The 12951-nt window shown below is 36.4% G+C and overlaps 1 protein-coding gene across 12 annotated transcripts in view; it reads right to left on the bottom strand.

Moving 5' to 3' along the window:
- The window catches only part of CDC42BPA (CDC42 binding protein kinase alpha), a 181289-nt gene that overhangs the window by 103674 nt on the left and 64664 nt on the right, over positions 1 to 12951 (bottom strand). For all 12 annotated transcript variants that reach the window (XM_085575882.1, XM_021537008.4, XM_031504271.3 and 9 more), the window contains exons 5-6: positions 9071 to 9166; positions 4494 to 4642 (exon numbers count right to left, since the gene is read on the bottom strand). In XM_085575882.1, the coding sequence (XP_085432008.1) occupies positions 4494 to 4642; positions 9071 to 9166 (245 nt within the window). The remainder of the gene's footprint in view (positions 1 to 4493; positions 4643 to 9070; positions 9167 to 12951) is intronic.

Genomic DNA, 12951 nt, shown 5'->3' with positions numbered 1-12951 from the left:
ATGTCCCTAAGATGATTTCTACTGAGGACAAATCGTACCTTGTTAAAAGCAAAGAGTCTGGCTTGGTAGGGAATAGACAGTTCTTTTATGCCTCTAATGGATTTATTCCCTTATGTGCAGTATTTCTCAGAAAGGATGTCACTTCCTCAGAGAATTCTGCTGCTCTACATTTTAAGAACTCAAATGTTCCAGTGAAGCTCAACTGAAATTTTAGAAGCTGATAGAGAAAATCAAAAGAGAAGAATAAGAAAAGGTATCTGGTGGTTTAGAATGCTAAAATCCTTCCAACTAAAAGACAGCAGCAACCAGAAATGCAGAAACACCCTGATGGAGCTAACTGTAATTTCACATACTTTCTGGGAGTGGGTATGTTTACACTTTGCATGTCTGTCTTTTCACATGCAAAAGACAACACCTGACATGTATGTAACTTAAAGAGTGTGCCCCGTAGTCTCAAATATCCTCTTACAAACTAAACCAACAAAAATAGTAATTAACACAGGTGTTTCATGATCTTCCCAAAATATTTTTTTAGTAAGAAGGCAACTAAGGATTGTTTTACCATTCAATAGAAAAAGATGACTGCTTAATGTGGGTGTGTGCCAATATATGAAAACTATTTTAAATGAGTATTTTTGTAGTGGTCTGGAGGATCGTGAACCTAAATGTTGAACACTCCCTAGCTGCAAATTGGCTCTGCCCTGAATCACTGTGCAGCCCTGCACAGAATAAATAGGTGGAGGAAAGGAAGTAAAGATGAAAATTATTTAAGCACATAAACACTTATAATTCCGTACTCTTCAAGAATCTGTAATGCCCCAAATTAAATTTAAGACAGAGACAGACTTAGATGCACCCTTATTAAGGGGCTAACTCAGAAGACGGCACAAAAGCAGCGGCACAGCAGGGGTGTGCAAAGCCACCAGTGGCACACTGAGTGTGCCCAGGACAAGCTCCTGTCCAGAGGACATCATCTGCAGTTCTCAGGAAAAATTTCCTCCCGTGGCAGCCAGGCGTACTCTAGTCTTTTTTTACTCCAAAGAATTTAGACAAAACCAAGAATTTCTACTATACATAAAACTGAGTTAAAACCTAGTTCACCAATAAAATCATAAAGGTGTTGTAGGAAAAATGATTTTTATGTGTTTGAGATAACACAACATGCATAAAGAAAGTGTAGCTACCTAGCTTAAGCTGAGAAGAGTTTTACCGCAGTCCGCACCTGGATATTTGATAATGCATGCAAATATAAGCTTTTAACTTATGCCATGAGGAATTAAGTAACAACACAGCCTTGAAACTAAAATTAATATTAATGCATGTAGAGACCTTTTTCAGAGGGAAAAAAAAAAGAAAAACAAAAGAAAGGTGCTAAAAGTATATAAAAATAAAAGACAAGTTGATGTAGATTCCTAATATATGGGAACTCTTACCCTGTACGATACTACAAATTGCAGAAAACTGACACAAGACAATATTTAATCTTGGCCTAAAAGCAAGCATTGGTACAAACTGTAATGAAGGTATCAGGGTTAGGTATAAGCTTCCCAATGAAGCCGTGCATTTGTGAGAGCTACAAATATGTACTTTCTCATTTTGAACAGCTGCACATATATTTAACTTAGATGAAGTTTCCTTTCTAAAGCTAGCCTTGGAGCTGTTAACATTACTTGGTAGTGCCAGTGAATTCATACCAATGGCAAAAGCTAAGACACTAAAGAAAAGGCCATTTTGTTTACATTCTGAGCCATCATTTAGCTACCAGGTAAAATACCACAAGATTTGTTCACAGAAATTAATTGGTCAGAAATCAAAAATTATCCAAGATTTCTGTTCTGACTGATGTCATCCCAAAAATATTGGATCACATATTTGTTGAAACTAAAAAGAGGATACAACCTGAGAAAACATTAAGAATACCCTAAAAATGGTAGTATTGATATTATTTTTAGCTAGCAACTTTTCTTTTTCTTAATTTCATTAGGTATCAGGAGGGAGCTTCAAAAACACCATGCAATTTATCTGCACAATTTTATTATTTGATCTCCTTCCCACTATAAATTCATTCTGCAATCCCACAACACTAGTGCAGAAACAGCATTCAAATTCAGAACTGAAAACCTCAAATACAGTAATTTAAGTAATGCTGAGGTTGTTTGTATTTGACATTTCAGAATCTTAGCCAGTGTACTTTAGGAAAGTGTCTTGCATTTGACATCAGAGTGGTTGACACACAAATAGCCACTGCAATCAGCATCACTCCCAAACAAAACTAGTTGACAACTAAAAAGTGATAGATGCTAGAAAGGCACAAGAAGAGTGACACACTTAGAAGAAAAACAGAAATTCCATTTTTAAAAAATACAAAAACATTCATAGAAAACCTGAAAATTATCATTGAAGTATACCACTATGAATGGCTAATGTGAAAATCTATCCTGAAAGAACTGGGGCACTAAAAGGAAACAAAACAAAGCAATCTGCTATCTTACTGTGTGAACAGAACCTTGACCAAACACGCCTAAAGCACAGTTTCTAGTTCAATAGCAACAACCCAGATCAAATCCTGATGCACACCGACTATTCATCTGAAAAACCACTACTGCAGCTGCTACATTAATCCAGCTTTTAGCACTATTTCCTCCTTCTCCTACATCCTTTGCTGTGTGCAAGGCACTCCCAAAAAAGGATGTGGCCACCATGGTTAAGCCTTCAGGAAAAGAGCATTAGTGGCATTTAGATGATGTGTTTTCTTTTCCTTTCTTTTGCTTTACCAATTGCAAACATCTTAATAAAACTAACAGTGAAACAGGTCTCATTTCAAAGACTGATCATTTAACATATACTCAAGTGCTCTTTACATTTTTAATCTTGGCAAACATGCCTTTATAAACAGGCATTGTATTACAGCAGTACTAATGATAAAATGCCAAAGTGGCATTTAGAACTTTATGAACATGAAGCTCACTGGCAATGCCACAAATCAAACAACAAAGGACTAAGAATGAGTAAGGGGCCTTTTTTAAAATGTTACACCAGCACCTATTTAATCTTGGGGATACTACTGTTTGAGGATGGAAATATCACATCTGTTGCACATTACAAACTAACAGTACTCTATTACAAAGATTTTGATCTGTTTGGAGGAAAAGGTAGGAAGAATCTGTTCTTCTGGAAAGAGTTACCACTCAATTTGCAGATTTACTAGGTGAAAGACGTCACAAGAGTAAATACTGTATCACCAATTTACCCACGTTTTAAGAATTAGATCAAAATTAAATTGAATGCAAAAACCTTCCACATCAGTCCTAAGCAAAAAACAAAACAAAGGCAGAAATTACACATTTCAAATCCTCAGTACTCAAGGAAAGTACTCCGCATTTTTCCATGAGACATTATCACAAAAAGCTGTCTTTAGCAGGTATACACAGTTCTTCAGCAAAATTAGCAGACTTCAAACTACTCCAGAAGAATTTGCAGTTTAGCACCACCTCACCTACAGCTCTTTCATCAGAGGCCAGAATTCCAAAGGAAATAAAACGCAACCCGGTAACACACCAAAACCAAGCACAGTACACCTTTTGGACACAAAAACTCACCCTAAAACCACCCCCACTTTCACCCCAAACACCTTTTTTGCAGTGAAGCAGCCAAGTGGGAACACTAAAAGAAGGCATGGTTAGTACAGACTCTAATTAAGGACGATAGATGGAAATATCAAACGAGCTCATTCTGCCAACTGCAGCTTAAAGAACTGGGAGTTTTCCTCCTGACTTCTGTCAGAGTCAAGTACATCTGTTGAGTGCATTTGAAGATTCTGCCTCTTGTAAAATAACCTTTTCCTCAGCACACAAGAATTACCATTGAGTTCAGCAGAGAATGATACATCAAAGAAAAGATGATGCCAGCTCTGTGGAAAAATCAGTCATGGTCTCCAAAAAAGCTAGACACAAATGACTTCATATTTTCCTGTGAATACAGTATATATATGCATATATACACACACACACACATACACACACCAAGGTAAAAGATAAGTACCACAATTTAAGTACTTCATTCATTATTTATCTGACCTCATTTTATTTTAAAGATAATACCCTTACACCACACTGCGTTTTCTGCTTCAGTAAAAATCAAACAGATTAATGAAGAAACAGAATTTGACCTTTCAATAAACATGTCCAAAGTTGATCACGTTTCACAAACAAGTTTCCAGTTTTGCTTTTATAAATTACAGATCATTAAGTGTCACACACACCAATGTGCAAGGCTCGTGAAATACATTTGGAGGGTCGTTCAGGCCTCTGACCATATGCACAAGTTTAGCAACAGCTCCAATAACCACAACGTACTGAGAGATTGGTTCTATCGTGCTCACTAACACAGCAATAACTTGTTACCATCTTAAAATCTTCTAACAGGAACTAGTTTCACTCCATTAAGTAACTCTCCACAACTCCAACAGGAAATTTGGAGCCCTAATTACTTACCTGTGAACATAATGCAACTGATGAACTGAATCAATGGCTATCACCATTTCAGCCAAATAAAAACGAGCCATATCTTCAGGGAGTCTGTCCTCAAACTTGCTGAGCAATGTAAGCAGGTCACCTCCAACATAGTAATCCATAACCAGGTACTATGGAGCAGGAATGATAAGAGAATAGAGTGAGGGGGAAATAAAAAATCACAATTTATTGAGTGAAAAAAACCCCTAAATATTCATTGAAGCATAAAAATTAATTCAATGTAAAAATTATTATGGACATCAAAAAAACCAACCAAGATGCTCAGGTGCTCTGAAAACAGCAGTCAGTTCAGCAGCATTTTAGCCCTTTAGCATACTTGAATATTTTTCATATTTATACCTCCCCAAATATAGGAAGCCTCATGACAAAATATTATCAACTTCATCCATAGTCCCATCACCAAACATGAAATATTTAAATCCTCTGGATTCCCTTATGAAAACAATGCCTTTTGTTAGAAAGTTAAAGGAAAAAAAGGTTTAAAGTACAGACCTATAAAAATTAAACAAATGTGTAATCTCATTTACATTGCCCTAATATCCAAGGTTTTCCCTTCCCTTTCTTCCTACCACCTTCTTTCCCCTTTAAATTAATTACTTTGGAAATTAAAGTTTTTAGACTATTCATATTAAGGCAAAGCCTGGGAGACTTCCAGTGACCCACAGCATAATTCCAGAAACTGTTGACATTACACATGATACAGGACCTGGCAACATAAAATACAACATGTCACCTTCTCTAATTGAAAGGATGGAGAAAAATATTGATTTCTTATATATTAATGAAACATAAAACTTACCAACCATAGAAGTGGATGCAAAGGCTTTAAAGAAATTAGAGCCTTTCTGCCTTTTACTGTATTTACAGAATAAAAATCTTTTAGCAGCATAGTTAAAATTACTGGAAAAAGTGAAACTTAAGTGTGAAATTCAGGATTAATATATTTTAGCTTAGTTTAGTTTGTTTTTAATCATGAAACAGTGCCTGAAAGGCCAAAGTGTGGGGGGGAATCTAACTAATTATAGCTAACAAACTAATTATTAACATTGTAACTTAACATGCACTGCTAAGACATTACTTTCAAACATAATTATGGACAGGTTAATTAGAATCACAGAATATCCTGAGCTGGAAGGGACCCACAAGGATCACCAAAGCCCAGCTCCTGGCCCTTCACAGGACAGCCCCAAGAATCTAATCATGCCCCTGAGAACAAATTTCCACTAGACTATCTGAAAGTGTTTGCTTAGAGCTCCAGTCTGTTTCCAGGAAGCCAGTCTATCTGCATTTGAAGCAGTGACTTTTAAGAAGACCATAAATAATAAAAAATATTGAAAATGCAATAATGTATACTCCAATTTGTTTTTTTTTAAATTCTGAAAACGCAACCCAAAGGGACTATTTATATTAGTTGCCCTAACATGTTTGGCTTTCCCATTTTCAGAAAAAGTCACTAAAATATGAAGAAAAAAAGCTGCAAAATTATGCCAGCTCTAGGAAAGATGAGGGCCAGGCAGAAATCTTATACCTGCTTCTTTTCCCTCATATTTTGCATAACAATAAAGGTGATGAACAAGGATTTTAACAGCTTGATACAGAATAACTGAGCATCCTCATTGGTTCCATGTGCATAAGAAAGAACGAAAGACATTTCCACAAGATTTTAAATGTGTTGATAGTCAAATTTTCATCTGTTGCTTTGTGACAGGAATAATAAACTTCTTAAATTATGCTCATAATCCTTATAGAAGATAAGTAACTTCTATTCACTGGTGCTCCTACACTCATTCTGGAACAGGACTGATTGTCTAAGTTTCTTGTGTTTTACAGTTTTAGAAAATGCATTAAGCCTTTGGAACTTCAGATATTAAGTGATTAATTTTACAGATTTCTCCAAGAGCTGAACTTATTGCTTTGAATGTACATTGAAATAAAAACTCCTCAGATTCTCCTAACTGATGTGGGATCTCTGCACTCATTCTTCAGCACTTTGAAAACCTCTGCAACTCAGCTATTGGATATAGCAAGATAATGGAATTCTGGCTCTTAAATACAGGATTCTGCACCTCCTCCTAAATTTGCAAGAGCAACATAGTAGCCTAACAACACAGAAACCTTCAACTCCTTGAATAAGCCAACACTTAAACAGGGTATTAAAACTGTGCAAATGAAGTTAAATAAATACATGTTCAGAATTACAGTTAAATCTAAAAGCGAAATTTTACATTAAAAAACTCCATCAAATATCCAATGTCAAATATCCATGTTCTTATTAAAAACAGGGGTTTTTTTAAAGCTTTAAAAATACTTCCTAAATGTACACAATCACCCAGGTTATCCAAGTCTCAAATACTTCTCAAAACACTAGAGTACGACAGCACCATCTTTCCAAGAGTAAAAGCATAGATTTAAGGGCTCTAAATTCTAATAGCTAGTGGAAGCTTCACACAGGAATTTAATCCCAAATCACAGATTCATTTCACAGAAGGGCCCTCTTCAGACCTCATCCGCTCAAGTAGGGTCAGCTAGAAAAAGCTGATGATGACTGTCTCTAGCTGGGGTTTGAGTATCTCCCAATAAAGAAGCGTTTTCCTGTGTTCTGATGAAATTCCATGGATTTCAGGTTGTGTCCCCTGGCTCCTGCCCTCCCACCAGGCACCACTGGGAGGAATCTGGCTCCCATGTCTTGATTCTCTCCATGGGGTGTTTACACACATTGATGATAACTCCCTGATCCATCCTACATTTATTTGGGCTTAAGAATCCCAGCTCTCCTCACAGGAAGGATGCCCCAGTATCTCAATCATCTTTCTGGCCTCATGATAGATTTGTTCCAGTAGTTCCATCTCTCTTTTGCCCTGGGGAGCTCAGACCTGGACACAGCACTTCAAGTGCAGGCCAGGCAGGGCTGAGCAGAGAGGAAGGACCTCCACTGACCTGCTGGCAACACTCCTCCTTGAGCTCAGAATACCCCTGGCCTATTTTACTGCATTGTGCATTGCTGGCTCATGGCTAAACTTGTTATCCACCAGGACCTCAAGTAAACCTGCTGCTTTCCAATCACCTAGCCCCCACCATGTACTTGGTTTCTCTAGATGCAGGGCATTGCCTTTCACTTTGTTGAAATTCCTGAGATGTCACTCTCTCCAGTTTGATGAGGTCCATCTCAAGGCAGGCAACAGTCACTGCACAACCACATCTACTGCTCAATTTACAGAGTTTTTTTTTTAAAGGCCACTTGTGTTACACGTGATTTTAATAAAAAGCATGTGGAGAACTAGTAATGATACAAACTCCTAGTGTCACTAATATTTTGCCCAGCAGCCTGCAGAACTAGCTCCTGTCAGCAGACTATCAAAGATGAAGAACAAAACCTGCTCTGTGTTTAGTGAAAACAAGGAAACTGGCAAGAATAAAACAAATTCTAGCAAGCTGTTCTGGAATATATAATATTTTCCTTGAAATGCTCTTAATGATAAGAATGGAATTACACAATACATGAGATTATTTTTACTGTCCACATTAACAAAGCAGGAAGCTGGCTGGAAGATATTTACACCAACAGTTAGACTTACAAATGCAAAGCCCCATTTCTATACAAATCTACCAAAACCCATGGATCTCCAGGCATCTGAACTGACAGAAGAAAGTGCAATATAATGGCAAAAAACACTGCAAGTCTGCAAGAGTTCCCTGTATAGCACTTTTTGTAATGGACAGAGACAAAGGAAAAAATTACTGTGGATGTATAGTGGATTTTTAAAAAATTATTAGAATTGCTAATGATAGAGAATCCAAAGCACAGGACAATAAAACCCACCAATGCAAAATTGTTTAGTTTTTCAGGCATAAATATTACCGAAACTGTATCACAATCAAAACATTTTTAAGTTGGAAAGATTTTATAGAAAATTGGCCAGTTTTCCTCATATTAGTCTCTTTTTGTGAGTCATTCAAAATACTAAAAAATTAAATAACATAAAAGAGACATTTTAATCTACAACTACAGTTTCCAACTCTTATTTATGAGCATTTAGTGGCATTCTTCCATGCTGCAAAAACATTTTATTGTTTTGTGACAGCTTACTGAGTTTAGTCCTCAAAATATTAAGTTGTTTCAAAACAGGGCTACTCCCAGTTTCTCTCTGTAAAACAGTAATCAGCATGGTTAATCATAAAAAAATTAAAGTAAACTAGAAAATCTGTGTTAGTAAGTGCACTTTTAATTTTATTAATCTAATTAACTGGAATGATAAATTATAAGAAAGATTATGGAGATAGACCAAGTTTTATCAACAAATGCAAAGTGGTTTAGAAGATAAACCTGTCTTCCTGAGGTATTTATAGCAAAACTTTCAAAGCTTCTGACTAATCTCCACCCTTCAGAATTTTACGGAAAAATCACAGATCATCACATGGTCTGCATGGTCCAGAACACAAAATTAACAAACAAATTACTTTTCAGTCTCAAACCACAACCAAGACTCTGCATTTCCACACAGATATATACACATATATATATAAAAGAAAACACTCACTAAATAGTTTTCATCCTGGAATGCATAATGTAATGTTGTGATCCACTGGTTATCTCCATTCACTAACACATCTCTCTCTTCTCGAAAACAGGCTGTCTGAAGGGGACAAAAATAATTATAGGCTTTAGGTAAAATATATAAAGAAAAACATTTAGCAAGTTGACTGTGTTTCAACATTATATTTGGGGGAAAAAAAATCAAAACTGCCTCTCAGTTAAAAAGTCATTTATTACACTGTCCAAACATGACAAAATCTAAAAAGATATTGAGAAGAGCCCACCTTCTTCAAATTTAAGCAGTTGTACTTCTCTGTACTGTTAAGTGAGGCAAAGGGATAAATAAGCTGCTACTTCCCATCATCTAAAATGTCAAAATCTTGATGTATCAATTATGACAGCATACCAATGTATGATTAAGAAAAACAATCAATAATGGCATTAGATAATTGTAACTGCACTAGGAGTCAGAGAGCTGGAATCTGGAGTCTTGTATTATTGTTTTATCTCATCATGGTGTTAGCCTAGTTTCACACTTGAGTTTTCACACACGGTTCTTTACATTTGAAAATAGCTGCCAATAACTCCATGTAGTCATCACTTGATAATCGTTAACCACTTTCTCCACACCCCTTGCTCAGGAGAAGCAGGGAGAAGTGAATATTGCCCTTGCCAGGTATAAGCTGCTGATCAGACATCCCAAGTTTCCCCTCAATACATTGGAAAGAAAACAGGAGGCAGGAGGTGCCTTCATACCAAGTGGAACAGAGAAGGAACAAGAACTGCCAAAAAATGTTTTAATTGTTGAACACAGGTTTGTACAAAACAAAAGAAGATAAAATGGGAAGAAAATAATGAAGTGCAAAGCAGCAAGGCATTTAATCCAATGGAGGTCTTGCAACTTGCCCTGAGTAGTGAAAAAAACACCTCAGCAAAAAACCTTTGCCGAGTAACAGACAAAAATGACCAAACAGATGAAAAGAAAAAAAAAAAAGAAAAAAAAAAAACCAAACAAAAAAAAACCCAAAAAACAAACAACAAAAAAACACTATAACAAAGAAATCCCACAAAAATTTTGAAGGGAGTGAGTTCTGAAGTGAATATCACAAGAAAAAAAAAAGTACCATATATCAAAGCCAGCACACAATTTTGTTCAGAAAAAAAACCATCTAAACGATAGTGCAAAGGAAAGAATAATACTGTACGGGCTCTATTTAGAAGGCAGATGGAGAGTTTGAGAAAAACACAGACCATATTTTATTCCAGCACACTCTGCTCTTCAGAAAGATGTTTCATCATTTTGAACCCTGCTCTGTCTCTTCCATCTTTGAAACAGCTAAGTTTAAAGGAAATTCAAGCCTTTGGTTTTTATTTTTTCAGTTTGATTTCCAAATCCAATAGGAAAATAGCAGACCTCTGGAATGGCTTTTGCTGGCTGTGAGATTTGGAAAGTGAAGAATGAAAAGTGAAATATGATTTGAGATTGAGATATGTGCAAGAATACATGTAGCAAAAACAGAGCAGCAAGTAACTCCCTCCTCCAAGGAAATAAACCATCACAAGTCCTTTTTTTTTTTTTGTGAATACAGTAACTAAGAACTATGCAGAGCAGGAAAAATTAAGATGACATACTTTAATCATTGCACAGTGCAGAAGATAAATTAGTGAAATTTGAGGAAATAGCAAGACATACTTAAAACAAATACCTTCAGAGGTTATTGAATGCAAAATAGACTTGGGATAGGAGAATGAGCATGGATTATCTTCAGAAAGAAGAAAAGATGTTCAATGCTTCAGCTTGATTTTTTTCCTTCCTTGTTTGTAAACTCTTGACATATCTCAGAGAGAAATAACTATGAACTCTTGTTTTCACAAGGATAAATAACAGGTAGTTTCTCTACTTGTTATGACACAATTCATAGGATTAGTTATTAGAGAATTTATATAATTCCACTTGTTTTTGCCATGATTTGACAAAAGACCATGCATTCCTTGAGCACTCCAGACACCCACCTCTGGGCAGCATGCCTAGAGCTGAAGCAACAGCTACTACCACAGTAGATCACAGCTGAGACAGCAACAGCTAGAGCTGAAGTGGTAAAAAACAAAACTAACAACAACAAAAAGAGACAGTAGCAGTGGTTCTTTTAATTACTGTAGCATGGCTCAATGAGGCTTTTTTAAAACAAAGTCTTTTTTTGTGCCTTCCATAATTCCAGCATTACTTTTCACCTTCCTTAGGCAGTCTCCTCGAACTGTTGCTGGCAAGACCTCCAGAGGTCATCTGATCCAACTCTGTCACAGCAAAGCCAACTCAGTGCCATGGTTGTATCTCTCCTGTTATCATGGCCTTCAAGCAGCAAAGAATTTGACCTGCTCTGCTGTTGGGTGCTCGTGTCCTCACAGCTCAGAGTCAGCACCTCCTGGGGATGCTGACTGCTTTCATGCTGCCCAATATTTGTCCTGGTCTCTCCCAAGCCTCATCTGGCACCAACACAGCACACGTGTAACTTTAAGTGACTGTCAACACTCAGGCTAACAGGTCTGGGAGTGTAACACCAAGATGTCACACACTTCCAGGTACTCCTTGTATCAGTAACATTCCCAGTTCTATATCCCATCTCAACAGTGGCAAGTATTTGGAAAATTTATCCTCTGTTATTATACAAAAAAGAACACTGACTTTGCAACCTCTGTAATTCTCTCGTAACAAAAGTTTTTGCACTCAGAGCTTGCAGTCCTCAGCCTTCATCTGGCATTCTCAAGCCTCTTTTGAGTACGTACTCCCTTTCTGCTTTTATAAATGACTCCCACTTTCCACACTGTTGACACAGACATATATGAACATATAGATCTATCTATATGCTTGTGGTTTTGGACTGCATGATTTTCCTGTGTATCTCAGTGTTAGTGCAGCACACTAACTAAGCTAACAGAGCCAAAATGCCTCATTTTCTCCATCAGTAGTTAGAGGAGCATCCATGAATGTTTAAAAATGACAGGTTACAGTTGCTAAAGGTCATGCTTTATAATGTATTTTCTATCCAGATGGTTCTCTTTCCACTATATACCCATGGGTTACAAATATATGGAAAAACATAGCTGTAATTCTTTTTAGGCTAACAGTTCAGACTTTCAAAAATTCAGCTGGACCCATGGGAAGAGTATTTTTAATACCTTGCATAAATAAAATTTTTTAAAACTATTTATAACTGTATGCTAATGAAAAGAAACAGTTTTCAAACTCACTTTAAAAGGGTACATTTAAAAATAGAGTGGAGCTTTATTCCTGGTCTTTTCTTTTTCAGTGAAATAATAAAACTTACAGAAATACCCCTTTGTATCAAGACTACTGCCAGATTGCTCAGTATCTGAGTAAATTCTGGATAAAAAGGAAACACATTGTGCACATCTAAACATCTAACAACAATCTGCAAGCCATTTATACTTCCTAATGTGATAACATTTTCATTAAAAGAGACAGGATGTGCACACATCAGAAATTGGCTTTAATTTGTTTGAATATATTTTTTTAGGAGTGTGATGGTTTCCCATTGATCTCACTTCCTACCAAGATGTAATTAAAACATAAATGTGGAAATCAGAATAAACTCGGAAGCAGTTGAACAGCAAAGCAGCCTGACAGCAGCACAGTTGAGGTCTCAAATAAAAACTATATGACTGTATTTTTAGTATGCATAGATGAAGAATTTCAAAGCAAATCAAAGAGTTAGATACATGTTCCATCTAAAATTAATATACAAGTATTCAGGCTGTATTTCATAAGCTTCTTTTCAAAGGAATCCAAGGGAAATAGATTAAGGACTTTGTGAAGAGCAGAGTTGCATAAAGAAAGTGGCAGCTAAGGCAAAAGCAAGGCTATTG

The sequence above is a fragment of the Lonchura striata genome, chromosome 3 (assembly GCF_050655825.1).
Source record: "Lonchura striata isolate lonStrDom1 chromosome 3, ASM5065582v1, whole genome shotgun sequence".
In the NCBI taxonomy this organism is placed as follows: domain Eukaryota; kingdom Metazoa; phylum Chordata; class Aves; order Passeriformes; family Estrildidae; genus Lonchura; species Lonchura striata.
This window is presented reverse-complemented; position numbering and strand designations above follow the sequence as displayed.